Source organism: Scyliorhinus canicula, chromosome 1 (genome assembly GCF_902713615.1).
Source record: "Scyliorhinus canicula chromosome 1, sScyCan1.1, whole genome shotgun sequence".
Taxonomy (NCBI): Eukaryota; Metazoa; Chordata; class Chondrichthyes; order Carcharhiniformes; family Scyliorhinidae; genus Scyliorhinus; species Scyliorhinus canicula.
The window spans coordinates 312,089,453-312,107,738 of NC_052146.1; the positions used below are offsets into that span (position 1 = coordinate 312,089,453).

Below are 18,286 nucleotides of genomic sequence, written 5' to 3' on the forward strand. Positions count from 1 at the left end.
ATAACCCAGGCCCTCTGACTGTTCCCCCACCCCATCACAATGCCCGGCAGCCACTCAGTGACATTGTTGAACCTGGTACCAGAGAGGCAACATACTACTTTGGTGACATGACTGCGTCCACAAACCTATCTATCTGTTCCCTTATGTTAGAAACATCTATCACTATCGCTCTCTCACTCTTTTCTCCTCCCCCTCCCCCATGCAGCTGAACACTGTGATGCCACAGACATGGGGAATTCTCCGCCTCCCGGGAATTGGCATGCCCTCCGCGCCTATCGGCGAGCCCCCTGCGGCGATTCTCCGGCCTGCGATGGGCCGAAGTCCCGCCGCTGAAAGGCGGGATTGGTGGCGCGAGCGGGCCCCCGGGGTCCTGGGGTGGGGGCGCAGGGCGATCGGACCCCGGGAGGTGCCCCCATGGTGGCCAGGCGCGCCATCGGGGCCCACCGATCGGCGGGGGGGCCTGTGCCATGGGGGCACTCTTTTTCTTCCGCCGCCGCCACGGCCTCCACCATGGCGGAGGCGGAAGAGAATCCCCCAGCGCGCATGCGCCGGTGGTGACATCAGCGGCAGCTGATGCACCGACGCATGCGCGAACCGGCGAAGGCCTTTCGGCCATCCCCGGCGGTGGGCGGCGGGCGTCAAAGGCTGCTGGCGCCGGTTTTGGTGCCAGTCAGCGTGGCGCCAACCACTCCGGCGCGGGCCTAGCCCCCAAAGGTGCAGAGAATTCCGTACCTTTGGGGAGGCCCACGCCTGAGTGGTTGGCGCCACCCCGCTGTGCCAGGACCCCCCGCCCCACCAGGTTGGGGAGAATCCCGGCCATGGGTCTTGCTGCATTGTCCTGAGAAACCACCTTTCCAGCAGTATCCAAAGCAGGAACCTGTTAGAGAAGGCGATGGACACAGGGGATTCCTGCACTACCTGCCCAGTCCATTTCCTCTGCCTGGTGGTCACCCCTTTCTGTCTGTACACTCTTTACCTGCAGTGAGACCACCTCACTATCCATGGAGATCTCATCCTTGCAGATGCTTCACAGTGACTCCTGTTGCACCTTCAGCTCTGACACATGGCTTTCAAATAGCTGCTGCTGGAGGCACCCCCTGAACAGGTGGTCACCCTGGACACTTGACGTGATGCTACCAGGATAAAAGAACAAAGAACAAAGAAAAGTACAGCACAGGAACAGGCCCTTCGGCCCTCCAAGCCCATCCCATTCTATTCATGTATTTGTCAAGATGCCCCTTAAATGTCACTATCATCCCGGCTTCCACCACCTCCTCCGGCAGCGAGTTCCAGGCACCCACCACCCTCTGTGTAGAAAACGTACCTCGCACATCCCCTCTAAACCTTGCCCCTCGCACCTTAAATTTATGCCCCCTAGTAATTGTCCCCTCTACCCTGGGGAACAGCCTCTGACTATCCACTCTGTCTATGCCTCTCATAATTTTATACAGCTATACAACTGCAACATAGAACATAGAACACTACAGCGCTGTACGGGCCCTTCGGCCCTCGATGTTGTGCCGACCTGTGAAACCATCTGAAGCCTATCTGACCTACACTATTCCATTTTCATCCATATGTCTATCCAGTGACCACTTAAATGCCCTTAAAGTTGGCGAGTCTACTACTATTGCAGGCAGGACATTCCACACCCCTACTACTCTGAGTAAAGAAACTGCCTCTGACATCTGTCCTATATCTACCACCCCTCAATTTAAAGCTATGTCCTCTCGTGTTGGTCATCACCATCCGAGGAAAAAGACGCTCACTGTCCACCCTATCTAACCCTCTGACTATCTTATATGTCTCTATTAAGTCACCTCTCAGCCTTCTCCTCTCTAACGAAAACAACCTCAAGTCCCTGAGCCTTTCCTCGTAAGACCTTCCCTCCATACCAGGCAACATCCTAGTAAATCTCCTCTGAACCCTTTCCAAAGCTTCCACATCCTTCCTATAATGTGGTGACCAGAACTGCACACAGTACTCCAGGTGCGGCCGCACCAGAGTTATATACAGCTGCAGCATGACCTTGTGGCTCCGAAACTCAATCCCCCTGCTTATAAAGGCTAGCACACCATATGCCTTAGAACATAGAACATAGACCAGTACAGCACAGAACAGGCCCTTCGGCCCTCAATGTTGTGCCAAGCCATGATCACCCTACTTAAACTCACGTATCCACCCTATACCCGCAACCCAACAACCCCCCCCCCCCCCCCCCCCCGCTTAACCCTACCCTTATTAGGACACTACGGGCAATTTATCATGGCCAATTCACCTAACCCGCACATCTTTGGACTGTGGGAGGAAACCGGAGCACCCGGAGGAAACCCACGCACACAGGGGGAGGACGTGCAGACTCCACACAGACAGTGACCCAGCCGGGAATCGAACCTGGGACCCTGGAGCTGTGAAGCATTTATGCTAACCACCATGCTACCCTGCTGCCCCTTAACAGCCTTCTTAACAGCCCTATTAACCTGGGTGGCAACTTTCAGGGATTTATGTACCTGGATGCCGAGATCTCTCTGTTCATCTACACTACCAAGAATCTTGCCATTAGCCCAGTACTCTGCATTCCTGTTACTCCTTCCAAAGTGAACCACCTCACACTTTTCCACATTAAACTCCATCTGCCACCTCTCAACCCAGCTCTGCAGCTTATCTATGTCCCTCTGTATCCTATAACATCGTTCAGCACTATCCACAACTCCACCGACCTTCGTGTCATCTGCAAATTTTCTAACCCATCCTTCTACACCCTCTTCCAGGTCATTTATAAAAATGACAAACAGCAGTGGCCCCAAAACAGATCCTTGCGGTACACCACTAGTAACTGAACTCCAGGATGAACATTTGCCATCAACCACCACCCTTTGTCTTCTTTCAGCTAGCCAATTACTGATCCAAACATGACTTGCCAATTCTTATGCTCAATGCTCCGGCCAATGAAGGCAAGCATGCTGTATGCCTTCTTGACTACCTTCTCCACCTGTGTTACCCCTTTCAGTGACCTATGGACCTGTACACCTAGATCTCTCCGACTTTCAATACTCTTGAGGGTTCTACCATTCACTGTATATTCCCTACCTGTATTAGACCTTCCAAATTGCATTACCTCGCATTTGTTCGGATTAAACTCCATTTGCCATCTCTCCTCCCAAGTCTCCAAACAATCTAAATCCTATTGTATCCTCTGACAGTCCTCATCGCTATCTGGAATTCCACCATCCTTTATGTCATCTGCAAACTTACTAATCAGACCAGTTACATTTTCCTCCAAATCATTTATATATACTACGAACAGCAAAGGTCCCGGCACTGATCCCTGCGGAACACCACTAGTCACAGCCCTCCAATTAGAAAAGCTCCCTTCCATTGCTACTCTCTGCCTTCTATGACCTAGCGACTTCTGTATCCACCTTTGCCAGCTCACCCCTGATCCCGTGTGACTTCACCTTTTGTACCAGTCTGCCATGAGGGACCTTGTCAAAGGCCTTACTGAAGTCCATATAGACAACATCCACTGCCCTACCTGCATCAATCATCTTTGTGACCTTTTCGAAAAACTCTATCAAGTTAGTGAGACACGACCTCCCCTTCACAAAACCATGCTGCCTCTCACTAATACGTCCATTTGCTTCCAAATGGGAGTAGATCCTGTCTCGAAGAATTCTCTCCAGTAATTTCCCTACCAGTAATTTCCGCGATGCTCAGGAAGTCGTGGATAGAACGTTCAGTGAGTTGGTCACACCGCAGATTAGGATTGGTGAGGGAGACAGGGAATGGGTGACCAAAAGGCAGAGAAAGAGCAGGAAGGCAGTGCAGGTGGCCCCTGCGGTCATCTCCCTCCAAAACAGGTATACCGTTTTGGATACTGTTGGGGGAGATGACTCACCAGAGGAAGGCAGTAGTAGCCAGGCTCATGGCACCATGGCTGGCTCTGCTGCACAGAAGGGCGGGAAAAAGACTGGCAGGGCTTTAGTCATAGGGATTCAATTGTAAGGGGAGTAGACAGGCATTTCTTTGGTCGAAAACGAGACTCCCGAATGGTATGTTGCCTCCCGGGTGCTCGGGTCAGGGATGTCTCCGATCGGCTGCAGGACATACTGAAGGGGGAGGGTGAACAGCCAGTTGTCGTGGTGCATATAGGCACCAACGATATAGTTAAAAAAAAGGATGAGGTCCTACAATCATAATTTAGGGAGTTAGGAGATAAGTTAAAAAGTAGAACCTCAAAGGCAGTAATCTCAGGATTGCTACCAGTGCCACGGGACAGTCAGACTAGAAATTCAAGAATACTCAGAATGAATACGTGGCTTGAGAGATGGTGCAGGAGGGAGGGGTTCAGATTTTTGGGACATTGGAACCGGTTCTGGGGGCGGTGGGACCATTACAAACCGGATGGTCTACACCTGGGCAGGACTGGAACCAATGTCCTAGTGGGTGCTTTTGCTAACACTGTTGGGGAGGTTTTAAACTAATGTGGCAGGGGGGTGGGAACCAGATTAGGAAGTTAGAGGTCAGTAAAGAAGCAGCAACTAAAGCCAGTAAGGTACGAGACAATAAACTCAATGTGACTAAGGGGAAGAGTAGACAGGGAAGAGATGATGAACGCAAAGGGACAGATGGTCTGTCGTGCATTTGTTTTAATGCGAGAAGTGTAGCAGGTAAGGCAGATGAACTTAGGGCTTGGATCAGTACCTGGGAATATGATGTTATTGGTATTACTGAGACTTGGTTGAGGGAAGGGCAGGACTGGCAACTGAATATCCCAGGGTATAGATGCTTCAGGAGGGATAGAGAGGGAGGTAGAAGGGGTGTAGGAGTTGCATTACTCGTCAGAGATGATATCACAGCTGTGATTAAGGAGGGCACGATAGAGGATTCAAGCACTGAGTCAATATGGGTGGAGTTAAGAAATAGGAAGGGTGCAGTAACATTGTTGGGACTTTACTACAGTCCTCCCAAAAGCGAGCATGTAGTAGAGGTACAAATATGCAGACAGATTATAGAAAAATGTAGGAGCAATAGGGTGGCTGTGATGGGAGATTTTAACTTCCCCAACATTGAACAGGATTCGTGTAGTGTTGGAGGCGTAGGTGGAGCAGAGTTTGTAAGGAGCATCCAGGAGAGTTTTTTAGAGCAGTATGTAAATAGTCCAACTCGGGAAGGGGCCATACTGGACCTGGTATTGGGGAATGATCCCGGCCAGGTGGTTGATGTTTCAGTCGGTGATTACTTTGGGAATAGCGATCACAATTCCGTAAGTTTTAGAATACTCATGGACAAGGACAAGAGGGGTCCAAAAGGAAGAGTACTAAATTGGGGAAAGGCAGAGTATAACAAAATCCGGCAGGAGCTAGGGAATGTGGATTGGAAGCAGCTGTTTAAGGGTAAATCCACATTTGAAATGTGGGTGTCTTTTAAGGAAAGGTTGATTAGAGTGCAGGACAGACATGTTCCTGTAAAAATGAGAGATAGAAATGGCAAGATTAGGGAACCATGGATGACGGGTGGAATTGTGAGACTGGTTAAAATGAAAAAGGAAGCATATGTAAGATCGAGGTGACTCAAAACTGATGAAGCTTTGGAGGAATATCGGGAAAGTAGGATGAATCTCAAACGCGCAATAAACAGGACTAAAATATTAACAATCGAGATGACGGGACTGGGGGCATTCTGGCCAAGTTTGCCGATGATACAAAGATAGGTGGAGGGGCAGGTAGTATTGAGGAGGTGGGGAGGCTGCAGAAAGATTTAGACAGTTTAGGAGAATGGTCCAAGAAGTGGCTGATGAAATTCAACGTGGGCAAGTGCGAGGTCTTGCACTTTGGAAAAAAGAATAGAGGCATGGACTATTTTCTAAACGGTGACAAAATTCATAATGCTAAAGTGCAAAGGGACCTGGGAGTCCTAGTCCAGGATTCCCTAAAGGTAAACTTGCAGGTTGAGTCCGTAATTAAGAAAGCAAATGCAATGTTGTCATTTATCTCAAGAGGCTTGGAATATAAAAGCAGGGATGTACTTCTGAGGCTTTATAAAGCACTAGTTAGGCCCCATTTAGAATACTGTGAGCAATTTTGGGCCCCACACCTCAGGAAGGATATACTGGCACTGGAGCGGGTCCAGCGGAGATTCACACGGATGATCCCAGGAATGGTAGGCCTAACATACGATGAACGTCTGAGGATCGTGGGATTATATTCATTGGAGTTTAGGAGGTTGAGGGGAGATCTAATAGAAACTTACAAGATAATGAATGGCTTGGATAGGATGAACGTAGGGAAGTTGTTTCCATTAGCAGGGGAGACTAGGACGCGGGGGCACAGCCTTAGAATAAAAGGGAGTCACTTTAGAACAGAGATGAGGAGAAATTTCTTCAGCCAGAGAGTGGTAGGTCTGTGGAATTCATTGCCACAGAGGGCGGTGGAGGCCGGGACGTTGAGTGTCTTTAAGACAGAAATTGATAAATTCTTGATTTCTCGAGGAATTAAGGGCTATGGGGAGAGAGCGGGTAAATGGAGTTGAAATCAACCATGATTGAATGGTGGAGTGGACTCGATGGGCCGAATGGCCTTACTTCCGCTCCTATGTCTTATGGTCTTATGGTCTTAAAAGGGGTCATGAAATATCTTTGGCTAACAAGATTAAGGAAAATCCCAAAGCCTTTTATTTGTATGTAAGGAGAAAGAGGGTAACTAGGGAAAGGATTGGCCCACTCAAAGACAAAAGAGGGAATTTATGCGTGGACTCAGAGGAAATGGGTGAGATTCTTAATGAGTCCTTTGCATCGGTATTCACAAAGGAGAGGGGCAAGACGGATGTTGAGGCTAGGGATGGATGTTTAAATACTCTAGATCAAGTTGTTATACGGAAAGGGGAGGTTTTGGTATTCTAAAGACATTAAGGTGGACAAGTCCCCAGGACCGGATGGGATCTATCCCAGGTTAATGAGGGAAGCGAGGGTCGAAATAGCTGTGGCCTTAACAGATATCTTTGCAGCATCCTTGAGCACGGGTGAGGTCCCGGAGGATTGGAGAATTGCTAATGTTGTCCCTTTGTTTAAGAAGGGTAGCAGAGAAAATCCAGGGAATTACAGACCTGTGAGCTTGACGTCAGTGGTAGGCAAACTGTTGGAGAAGATACTGAGGGATAGGATCTATTCACATCTGGAAGAAAATAGACTTATCAGTGATAGGCAGCATGGTTTTGTGCAGGGAAGGTCATGTCTTACAAACCTAATAGAATTCTTTGAGGAAGTGACAAAGTTAATTGATGAGGGAAGGGCTGTAGATGTCATATACATGGACTTTAGTAAGGTGTTTGATAAGGTTTCCCATGGCAGGTTGATGGCAAAAGTGAAGTCGTATGGGGTTCAGGGTGTGTTAGCTAGATGGATAAAGAACTGGCTGGGCAACAGGAGACAGAGAGTAGTGGTGGAAGGGAGTGTCTCAAAATGGAGAAGGGTGACTAGTGGTGTTCCACAGGGATCCGTGCTCGGACCACTGTTGTTTGTGATCTACATAAATGACCTGGAGGAAGGTATAGGTGGTCTGATTAACAAGTTTGCAGATGATACTAAGATTGGTGGAGTTGCAGATAGCGAGGAGGACTGTCAGAGAATACAACAAAATATAGATAGATTGGAGAGTTGGGCAGAGAAATGGCAGATGGAGTTCAATCCAGGCAAATGCGAGGTGATGCATTTTGGAAGATCAAATTCAAGAGCGGACTATATGGTCAATGGAAGGGTCCTGGGGAAAATTGATGTACAGAGAGATCTGGGAGTTCAGGTCCATTGTACCCTGAAGGTGGCAACGCAGGTTGATAGAGTGGTCAAGAAGGCATACAGCATGCTTGCCTTCATCGGACGGGGTATTGAGTACAAGAGTTGGCAGGTCATGTTACAGTTGTATAGGACTTTGGTTAGGCCACATTTGGAATACTGCGTGCAGTTCTTGTCGCCACATTACCAGAAGGATGTGGATGCTTTGGAGAGGGTGCAGAGGAGGTTCACCAGGATGTTGCCTGGTATGGAGGGTGCTAGCTATGAAGAAAGGTTGAGTAGATTAGGATTGTTTTCGTTGAAAAGACGGAGGTTGAGGGGGGACCTGATTGAGGTCTACTAAATTATGAGAGGTATGGACAGGGTGGATAGCAACAAAGCTTTTTCCAAGAGTGGGGGTGTCAGTTACAAGGGGTCACGACTTCAAGGTGAGAGGGGGAAAGTTTAAGGGAGATGTGCGTGGAAAGTCTTTTACGCAGAGGGTGGTGGGTGCCTGGAACGCTTTACCAGCGGAGGTGGTAGAGGCGGGCACGATAGCATAATTTAAGAGGCATCTAGACAGGTATATGGACAGGTGGCAACAGAGGGAAGTAGACCTTGGAGAATAGGAGACAGGTTTAGATAAAGGATCTGGATCGGCGCAGGCTGGGAAGGCCGAAGGGCCTGTTCCTGTGCTGTAATTTTCTTTGTTCTCTTTGTTCTACCACTGCGTAAGTATCACCGGCCTGTAATTCCCTGGAATATCCTTGCTACCCTTCTTGAACAAAGGTCAACATTGGCTATTCTCCAGTCCTCCGGGACATCACATGTAGACAGTGAGGATCCAAAGATTTCTGTCAAGGCCTCAGCAATTTGCTCTCTCGCCTCCTTCAGTATTCTGGGGTAGATCCCATCCGGCCCTGGGGACTTATTTACCTTAATATTTGTCAAGACTTTGATGGTCTGTGTTATAAGGAGAGGCCGGATAGGCTGGGACTTTTTTCCCTGGAGCGTAGGATGCTTAAGGGTGATCTTATAGAGTTCTATAAAATAATGAGGAGCATCAATCAGGTTGATGGTCAACATCTTTACCCAAAAGTGGAGGAGTCTAAAACTAGAGGGCATAGGTTTAAGGTGAGAGATACAAAAGAGACCAGAGGGGAGAGACCAAAGTGCCAATTTTCGTGCTGTAAACATCTATGACTCTCTGAATCTAAGTGACCCTGACTTCCCACATTGCACAAGAGAAGCATGGCTGAACTGTCCTGCCCAAGACTTACCCTCAAATTACTCCCGTTAATGTTACTGCTGCTAGTTTAGAGAATATTAAGGACAGTAGAAATACAGACCAGGTGCCATTTACTAAGGAAAGGTAGAAAATGAAAGGAGCCTGACTTTCCTACTTCACCAAACTCCCTCAGTCACCAAACATCAAATTAATCTCTCAACTCCAGTCCAAAGCAGCACTCCAGTTCTTCTTTGATACTCGCTGAATCTAGCCTTTGAAAGCCAGTTGTCTAATTAATTAGTTGCAGCAGCAGGCAGAGTCTTGTTTTAAAGCTAACTCTCACCTTCGTCCAACGCAAGAAGCAACTTTTAACTAATTGCTAAATTTTTTTTTTTTTTAAATAATTTTTATTGAAAGAATTTTTTACATGAAGATATTTACCCCAACTAACTATAAAATATTACAAAATATTCCCTCTTAACAAATATCCCCCCCCCCGCCCGAACTCGCGCGCGCGTTGTCCCTCCCCCCCTCCCCCCTCCCCCAAAACAAACAAAGCAACAATCAACATCAAACATGAACTGCGAGCAAATTTGCCCGCCTTTCAACCGTAAATAACCCACCACAACCGTTGTTGCCACCCCCCCCCCCCCCCCCCCCGGGTTGCTGCTGCTGCGACCTCTGTACCCTATCTCTGAGCCAAAAAGTCAAGGAAAGGCTGCCACCGCCTGAAGAACCCTTGTACCGACCCTCTCAGGGCGAACTAATTGCTAAATTAAAGACAGAAAAGACTTAAATAGAAATGAACCCTTAATTCAACCCTTAAATTCCCTCAGTCACCAAACTCCAATTTAAGCACTCTACTGCAGCACAAAGCAGCACTCCAGTGCAGTCAGGATGGGAGATCCAGGGTTTTGTCCCAGATTTGATTACGGGGGAAAAGTTATCTTGCTGGACTAATATAAAACTTTGGTTAGATCACACCTGGATGTTCAGTTCTAGGCTAACAAAATGATGTATTTCCCAGAGAGGGAGTGCAGTGTATGTTCATCAGGATAATCCGTGGGGTGGCAGGAATGTGTAGTGAGGAAAGATTGAGGAAACTGGAACTGTATTTTCTGGACTTAAGTTTTGAAGACTGAGATGTGATCTTATTGAAACTTACAAAATCCTGACAAAGAATTCTCCCAATACTTAAAAAGCTTGACAGGATAGTTGTCGATCGGATGTTCCCTTGGCTGAGGAGTCTGTAACCTACGGGACGCAGTATCAGAATAAAGATAGACCATTTAGGATTGAGATGAGGAGGAATTTCTTCAGTCAGAAGGTGTTGATCTAACTGACTGACGGACCTGGCTCAGTGGACTGACTGTGTTCCTATATTTATTTTGTCCAATCCACATTATTTAGTTCAAAAGTGTAAGCCTGATTAACCTTTCCCAACCCCATACCATGGACTAATAGGGAATGGTAGTGATACAGGTCCGAGCACATGATACTGTGCGACTGCTGGGGGGGGGGGGGGGGGGGGAATGAATCTTTCGAGAGGATATCGATCTTTACTCACTTTATTCAAGCCAATTATTCTGTTGAAGGGATGGTCCAGCCTCCACGGGGCTTCAGACTCTGCGGCATGGAGCAAACTGGCCTCAATATGAAAACTGCTGCCGAATATGGTCTCTGTTTTCCTCCGCTCAAAGTGCGATCTTGGAGCACCGCCGTCTGACCTTGCTATGCTAACTCGTATTCGAGGCATTTCCCTGGGAAACTCGTCGTGCTGCTTGATGAAGTAGGTTTTAACGTTATAGCGGCTCAACAAGTCACTCCGTTCCGCACCAAATGCCTCTTCCGTTTCGTAGTCTTCTCCCAGGCATTTCAATGTCGCCTCGGAGATATGGATTCGCCTATGGCACAACAGGCAAGATTTATTATCTACCCCACATTTCAATAGATTTTCATTTTTGTTTGTCACCGTGGCATTTTTAAATAATCTTATTTTACAAAATCATCTCCCTCTCCCTTTGTGACCTCATGCTTGCCTGATAGCCTCCCTGCCTCTTTCATTCTCGATTTTGCTCTCCGTCTCTTATTCAATGGACAGAATTTTCCCACCATCGGTGAGTGGGAAAATCAGCCAGCTGATTGTGTTGGCAGCATGTCCTGTTACCCCAGGGGGAGGCAGCATGTCCTGTCCCAGGGGGAGGCAGCATGTCCTGTTACCCCAGGGGGAGGCAGCATGTCCTGCCCCAGGGGGAGGCAGCATGTCCTGCCCCAGGGGGAGGCAGCATGTCCTGTTACCCCAGGGGGGGGGGGGGGCAGCATGTCCTGCCCCAGGGGGAGGCAGCATGTCCTGTTACCCCAGGGGGAGGCAGCATGGCCTGCCCCAGGGGGAGGCAGCATGTCCTGTTGCCCCAGGGGGAGGCAGCATGTCCTGTTACCCCAGGGGGAGGCAGCATGTCCTGTTACCCCAGGGGGAGGCAGCATGTCCTGTTACCCTAGGGGGAGGCAGCATGTCCTGTTACCCCGGGGGGAGGCAGCATGTCCTGCCCCAGGGGGAGGCAGCATGTCCTGTTGCCCCAGGGGGAGGCAGCATGTCCTGTTACCCCAGGGGGAGGCAGCATGTCCTGTTACCCCAGGGGGAGGCAGCATGTCCTGTTACCCTAGGGGGAGGCAGCATGTCCTGTTACCCTAGGGGGAGGCAGCATGTCCTGTTGCCCCAGGGGGAGGCAGCATGTCCTGTTACCCTAGGGGGAGGCAGCATGTCCTGTTGCCCCAGGGGGAGGCAGCATGTCCTGTTACCCCAGGGGGAGGCAGCATGTCCTGTTACCCCAGGGGGAGGCAGCATGTCCTGTTACCCTAGGGGGAGGCAGCATGTCCTGTTACCCTAGGGGGAGGCAGCATGTCCTGTTGCCCCAGGGGGAGGCAGCATGTCCTGTTACCCTAGGGGGAGGCAGCATGTCCTGTTGCCCCAGGGGGAGGCAGCATGTCCTGTTACCCCAGGGGGAGGCAGCATGTCCTGTTACCCCAGGGGGAGGCAGCATGTCCTGCCCCAGGGGGAGGCAGCATGTCCTGTTACCCCAGGGGGAGGCAGCATGTCCTGCCCCAGGGGGAGGCAGCATGTCCTGTTACCGCAGGGGGAGGCAGCATGTCCTGTTACCCCAGGGGGAGGCAGCATGTCCTGTTACCCCAGGGGGAGGCAGCATGTCCTGTCCCAGGGGGAGGCAGCATGTCCTGTTGCCCCAGGGGGAGGCAGCATGTCCTGTTACCCCAGGGGGAGGCAGCATGTCCTGTTGCCCCAGGGGGAGGCAGCATGTCCTGTTGCCCCAGGGGGAGGCAGCATGTCCTGTTACCCCAGGGGGAGGCAGCATGTCCTGTTACCCCAGGGGGAGGCAGCATGTCCTGTTACCCCAGGGGGAGGCAGCATGTCCTGTTGCCCCAGGGGGAGGCAGCATGTCCTGTTGCCCCAGGGGGAGGCAGCATGTCCTGTTACCCCAGGGGGAGGCAGCATGTCCTGTTACCCCAGGGGGAGGCAGCATGTCCTGTTACCCCAGGGGGAGGCAGCATGTCCTGCCCCAGGGGGAGGCAGCATGTCCTGCCCCAGGGGGAGGCAGCATGTCCTGTTGCCCCAGGGGGAGGCAGCATGCCCTGTTACCCCAGGGGGAGGCAGCATGTCCTGTCCCAGGGGGAGGCAGCATGTCCTGTTACCCCAGGGGGAGGCAGCATGTCCTGCCCCAGGGAGAGGCAGCATGTCCTGCCCCAGGGAGAGGCAGCATGTCCTGTTACCCCAGGGGGAGGCAGCATGCCCTGTTACCCCAGGGGGAGGCAGCATGTCCTGTCCCAGGGGGAGGCAGCATGTCCTGTTGCCCCAGGGGGAGGCAGCATGTCCTGTTACCCCAGGGGGAGGCAGCATGTCCTGCCCCAGGGGGAGGCAGCATGTCCTGCCCCAGGGGGAGGCAGCATGTCCTGTTGCCCCAGGGGGAGGCAGCATGTCCTGTTGCCCCAGGGGGAGGCAGCATGTCCTGCCCCAGGGGGAGGCAGCATGTCCTGCCCCAGGGGGAGGCAGCATGTCCTGCCCCAGGGGGAGGCAGCATGTCCTGCCCCAGGGGGAGGCAGCATGTCCTGTTGCCCCAGGGGGAGGCAGCATGTCCTGCCCCAGGGGGAGGCAGCATGTCCTGTTACCCCAGGGGGAGGCAGCATGTCCTGTTACCCCAGGGGGAGGCAGCATGTCCTGTTACCCCAGGGGGAGGCAGCATGTCCTGTTGCCCAAGGGGGAGGCAGCATGTCCTGTTGCCCCAGGGGGAGGCAGCATGTCCTGTTACCCCAGGGGGAGGCAGCATGTCCTGTTACCCCAGGGGGAGGCAGCATGTCCTGTTACCCCAGGGGGAGGCAGCATGTCCTGCCCCAGGGGGAGGCAGCATGTCCTGTTACCCCAGGGGGAGGCAGCATGTCCTGCCCCAGGGGGAGGCAGCATGTCCTGTTGCCCCAGGGGGAGGCAGCATGTCCTGTTGCCCCAGGGGGAGGCAGCCTGTCCTGTTACCCCAGGGGGAGGCAGCATGTCCTGCCCCAGGGGGAGGCAGCATGTCCTGTTACCCCAGGGGGAGGCAGCATGTCCTGTTACCCCAGGGGGAGGCAGCATGTCCTGTTACCCCAGGGGGAGGCAGCATGTCCTGTTACCCCAGGGGGAGGCAGTATGTCCTGTTGCCCCAGGGGGAGGCAGCATGTCCTGTTGCCCCAGGGGGAGGCAGCATGTCCTGTTGCCCCAGGGGGAGGCAGCATGTCCTGTTACCCTAGGGGGAGGCAGCATGTCCTGTTGCCCCAGGGGGAGGCAGCATGTCCTGCCCCAGGGGGAGGCAGCATGTCCTGCCCCAGGGGGAGGCAGCATGTCCTGTTACCCCAGGGGAGGCAGCATGTCCTGTTACCCCAGGGGGAGGCAGCATGTCCTGCCCCAGGGGGAGGCAGCATGTCCTGTTGCCCCAGGGGGAGGCAGCATGTCCTGTTACCCCAGGGGGAGGCAGCTTGTCCTGTTACCCCAGGGGGAGGCAGCATGTCCTGTTGCCCCAGGGGGAGGCAGCATGTCCTGTTACCCCAGGGGGAGGCAGCATGTCCTGCCCCAGGGGGAGGCAGCATGTCCTGTTGCCCCAGGGGGAGGCAGCATGTCCTGTTGCCCCAGGGGGAGGCAGCATGTCCTGTTACCCCAGGGGGAGGCAGCATGTCCTGCCCCAGGGGGAGGCAGCATGTCCTGTTGCCCCAGGGGGAGGCAGCATGTCCTGTTGCCCCAGGGTGAGGCATCATGTCCTGTTACCCCAGGGGGAGGCAGCATGTCCTGTTGCCCCAGGGGGAGGCAGCATGTCCTGTCCCAGGGGGAGGCAGCATGTCCTGTTACCCCAGGGGGAGGCAGCATGTCCTGTTACCCCAGGGGGAGGCAGCATGTCCTGTTGCCCCAGGGGGAGGCATGTCCTGTTACCCCAGGGGTTGGCAGCATGTCCTGTTACCCTAGGGGGAGGCAGCATGTCCTGTTGCCCCAGGGGGAGGCAGCATGTCCTGTTGTCCCAGGGGGAGGCAGTATGTCCTGTTGCCCCGGGGGGGGGGGGGAAGCATGTCCTGTTGCCCCAGGGGGAGGCAGCATGTCCTGCCCCAGGGGGAGGCAGCATGTCCTGCCCCAGGGGGAGGCAGCATGTCCTGCCCCAGGGGGAGGCAGCATGTCCAGCCCCAGGGGGAGGCAGCATTTCCTGTTGCCCCAGGGGGAGGCAGCATGTCCTGCCCCAGGGGGAGGCAGCATGTCCTGCCCCAGGGGGAGGCAGCATGCCCTGCCCCAGGGGGAGGCAGCATGCCCTGCCCCAGGGGGAGGCAGCATGTCCTGCCCCAGGGGGAGGCAGCATGTCCTGTAGCCCCAGGGGGAGGCAGCATGTCCTGTTACCCCAGGGGGAGGCAGCATGTCCTGCCCCAGGGGGAGGCAGCATGTCCTGTTGCCCCAGGGGGAGGCAGCATGTCCTGTTACCCCAGGGGGAGGCAGCATGTCCTGTTGCCCCAGGGGGAGGCAGCATGTCCTGCCCCAGGGGGAGGCTGCATGCCCTGTTGTCCCAGGGGGAGGCAGCATGTCCTGCCCCAGGGGGAGGCAGCATGTCCTGTTGTCCCAGGGGGAGGCAGCATGTCCTGCCCCAGGGGGAGGCAGCATGTCCTGCCCCAGGGGGAGGCAGCATGTCCTGCCCCAGGGGGAGGCAGCATGTCCTGTTACCCCAGGGGGAGGCAGCATGTCCTGTTACCCCAGGGGGAGGCAGCATGTCCTGTTGCCCCAGGGGGAGGCAGCATGTCCTGCCCCAGGGGGAGGCAGCATGTCCTGTTGCCCCAGGGGGAGGCAGCATGTCCTGCCCCAGGGGGAGGCAGCATGTCCTGTTACCCCAGGGGGAGGCAGCATGTCCTGTTACCCCAGGGGGAGGCAGCATGTCCTGTTACCCCAGGGGGAGGCAGCATGCCCTGCCCCAGGGGGAGGCAGCATGTCCTGTTACCCCAGGGGGAGGCAGCATGTCCTGTTACCCCAGGGGGAGGCAGCATGTCCTGTTGCCCCAGGGGGAGGCAGCATGTCCTGTTGCCCCAGGGGGAGGCAGCATGTCCTGCCCCAGGGGGAGGCAGCATGTCCTGTTGCCCTAGGGGGAGGCAGCATGTCCTGCCCCAGGGGGAGGCAGCATGTCCTGTTACCCCAGGGGGAGGCAGCATGTCCTGCCCCAGGGGGAGGCAGCATGTCCTGTTGCCCTAGGGGGAGGCAGCATGTCCTGCCCCAGGGGGAGGCAGCATGTCCTGTTGCCCCAGGGGGAGGCAGCATGTCCTGATGCCCCAGGGGGAGGCAGCATGTCCTGCCCCAGGGGGAGGCAGTGGTGTGATGGTATTATCACTGGACTAATAATCCAGAGATTCAGACTCACGCTCCGGGGCCCCGGGTTCCATTCCCACCAGGGCTAATAGGGAAATTTGAATTCAATAAAAATCTGGAATTACAAGTCTAACGATGACCATGAAACTATTGTTGATTGTTTAAAAACCCATCTGGGTCACTAATGTCCTTTAGGGAAGGGGAAATCTGCCGTCCTTACCCGGTCTGGCCTACATGTGACTCCAGACCCACAGCAATGTGGTGACTCTTATACTGCCCCCTTGAGGGCAATTAGAAATGGACAGCAAATTCCAGCCAGTGACAGCCACATCCCTTGAGAGAATAAAGAAATATTATTCACCACTGAGAAGGGAAATCAGAAGCCAGTATATTCATGCCAGATTACTGACCTCTATCCACCTGCCCATCCATCACACCAACCACTTCTCCTTGGTCGATGGAAAATGATGGTGGGATGTCCCCAGATTCTCGATGCCTCCCTCTTGAGGTAGTGGAGGCATGGCGTGATGTTCTGTACCCTCGCGCAGGGAGGTGACCAGCAAGCAGGGACACCAATCCAGCAGTGGTCAGCACACATTCACTGTTCAGGCATCCAGTGCAGGAAAAGGGTGAATGGTCTCAGACCCACCACAGGGATCTCACTCACTTCTGGTTCGAGGGACACCCCCACTTGTCAACCCAAAAACATCTTCATCTCCCCTATAGGCCACGTCCTCATCACCTCACCTCTCCCACTCACCATCCACCCGTGCCAGGCATCCTTACCATCTGCCCTGGCATACGTCCTGCTTACATGCTCTCCATCTGTTTTCATGCAGGACAAGTTGGCTGATAATAGAAGAGAGAGACCACAGATGAGCAGAGGTACGTGAGAACTTCCAATTTTCCCCAAACTCCAGGAAAACACTCTCTAGCTGGCCAGGGAGAATGTCGACCGCTCCTCTGCCAACGATGGGGTGGGCACTGATAATCCAAGTGAGGTTCCAGCACAGCATCATCTATCACACCCCCGCCAAGCACCAATGACCTCTTTCTGCTTTCGTAGGTACATCGAGAAATCAGTCCAAGGCATCATCCAGCCTGGTCCAATAATCAACCCCTCCAGATGACTCCTTTGTTACAGCGCACCCACTCCCTCCACCAGGGCAGAGACAGCCAGTGGGACCTAGTTTGGGAAAACCCTCAGGGTCACAATCCGGTGAGCACCTCACTCTCTCAGAGCTACAGCAGTCAGAGGCATAGACATCCCAGCGAGCCGGCACTCCGACGATTGCTGGAAGTCAGGAATCTGCTCAGTCCCAGTCAGGTGAGGAGCCGCTGGACTCGCTCACGCCTCAATGACACTCCTCGGGAATATCAGGAAGGGGTGTCAGTGATACTCCTCGGGAATATCAGGAAGGGGTGTCAGTGATACTCCTCGGGAATATCAGGAAGGGGTGTTAGTGATACTCCTCGGGAATATCAGGAAGGGTGTCAGCGATACTCCTTGGGAATATCAGGAAGGGGTGTCAGTGATACTCCTTGGGAATATCAGGAAGGGGTGTCAGTGACACTCCTCGGGAATATCAGGAAGGGGTGTCAGTGATACTCCTCGGGAATATCAGGAAGGGGTGTCAGTGATACTCCTCGGGAATATCAGGAAGGGGTGTCAGTGATACTCCTCGGGAATATCAGGAAGGGGTGTCAGTGATACTCCTCGGGAATATCAGGAAGGGGTGTCAGTGATACTCCTCGGGAATATCAGGAAGGGGTGTCAGTGATACTCCTCGGGAATATCAGGAAGGGGTGTCAGTGATACTCCTCGGGAATATCAGGAAGGGTGTCAGCGATTCTCCTGTGTCTGGAAGTTGGAATGGGGACATCCTCTTGCCTTCTACCCAAGGCGATTGTACCAACACAACCACATCAACACAGTGAAGATGGCAATCAGCTGGAATCCGTGGTGTAACCCATTTGTCCTGCGCGACTTCAACAAGACGTCCCAACTCCTGTATTCAATATTCTGACCAATAAAACCCGGCATGCTGAATGCCTTCTTCACCACCCTGTCCACCTGCCACTCCACCTTCAAGGAGCTATGAACCTGTACCCCGAGATCTCTTTGTTCTGTAACTCTCCCCAACTCCCTACCATTAACTGAGTAGGTCCTGCCTGGATTTGACCTATCAAAATGCAACACCTCACATTTATCCAAATTAAACTCTGTGTTGCAGCTTCACGACCCAAGGTACTGGATCACTTTGGTTTAAACGTATTCCCGATAACCACGGACTCTCCGATGTACGTCCCGAGTTTGATTTCTGCCGGAATCAGGGCTGCTTGTCGGCCGCTTTGATGTGGAGGTCCCTGTGTCCATCTCCATCTTCCCATCGACCTTCACTGAGGTATAAACAGGCTCCGC

At 53.3% G+C, this 18,286-nt stretch overlaps 1 protein-coding gene across 2 annotated transcripts in view; it reads right to left on the bottom strand.

Moving 5' to 3' along the window:
- LOC119976849 (adenylate cyclase type 8-like) overlaps positions 1 to 18,286 on the bottom strand; it is a 221,708-nt gene that overhangs the window by 103,747 nt on the left and 99,675 nt on the right. For both annotated transcript variants that reach the window (XM_038817615.1, XM_038817613.1), the window contains exon 7: positions 10,564 to 10,900. In XM_038817615.1, the coding sequence (XP_038673543.1) occupies positions 10,564 to 10,900 (337 nt within the window). The remainder of the gene's footprint in view (positions 1 to 10,563; positions 10,901 to 18,286) is intronic.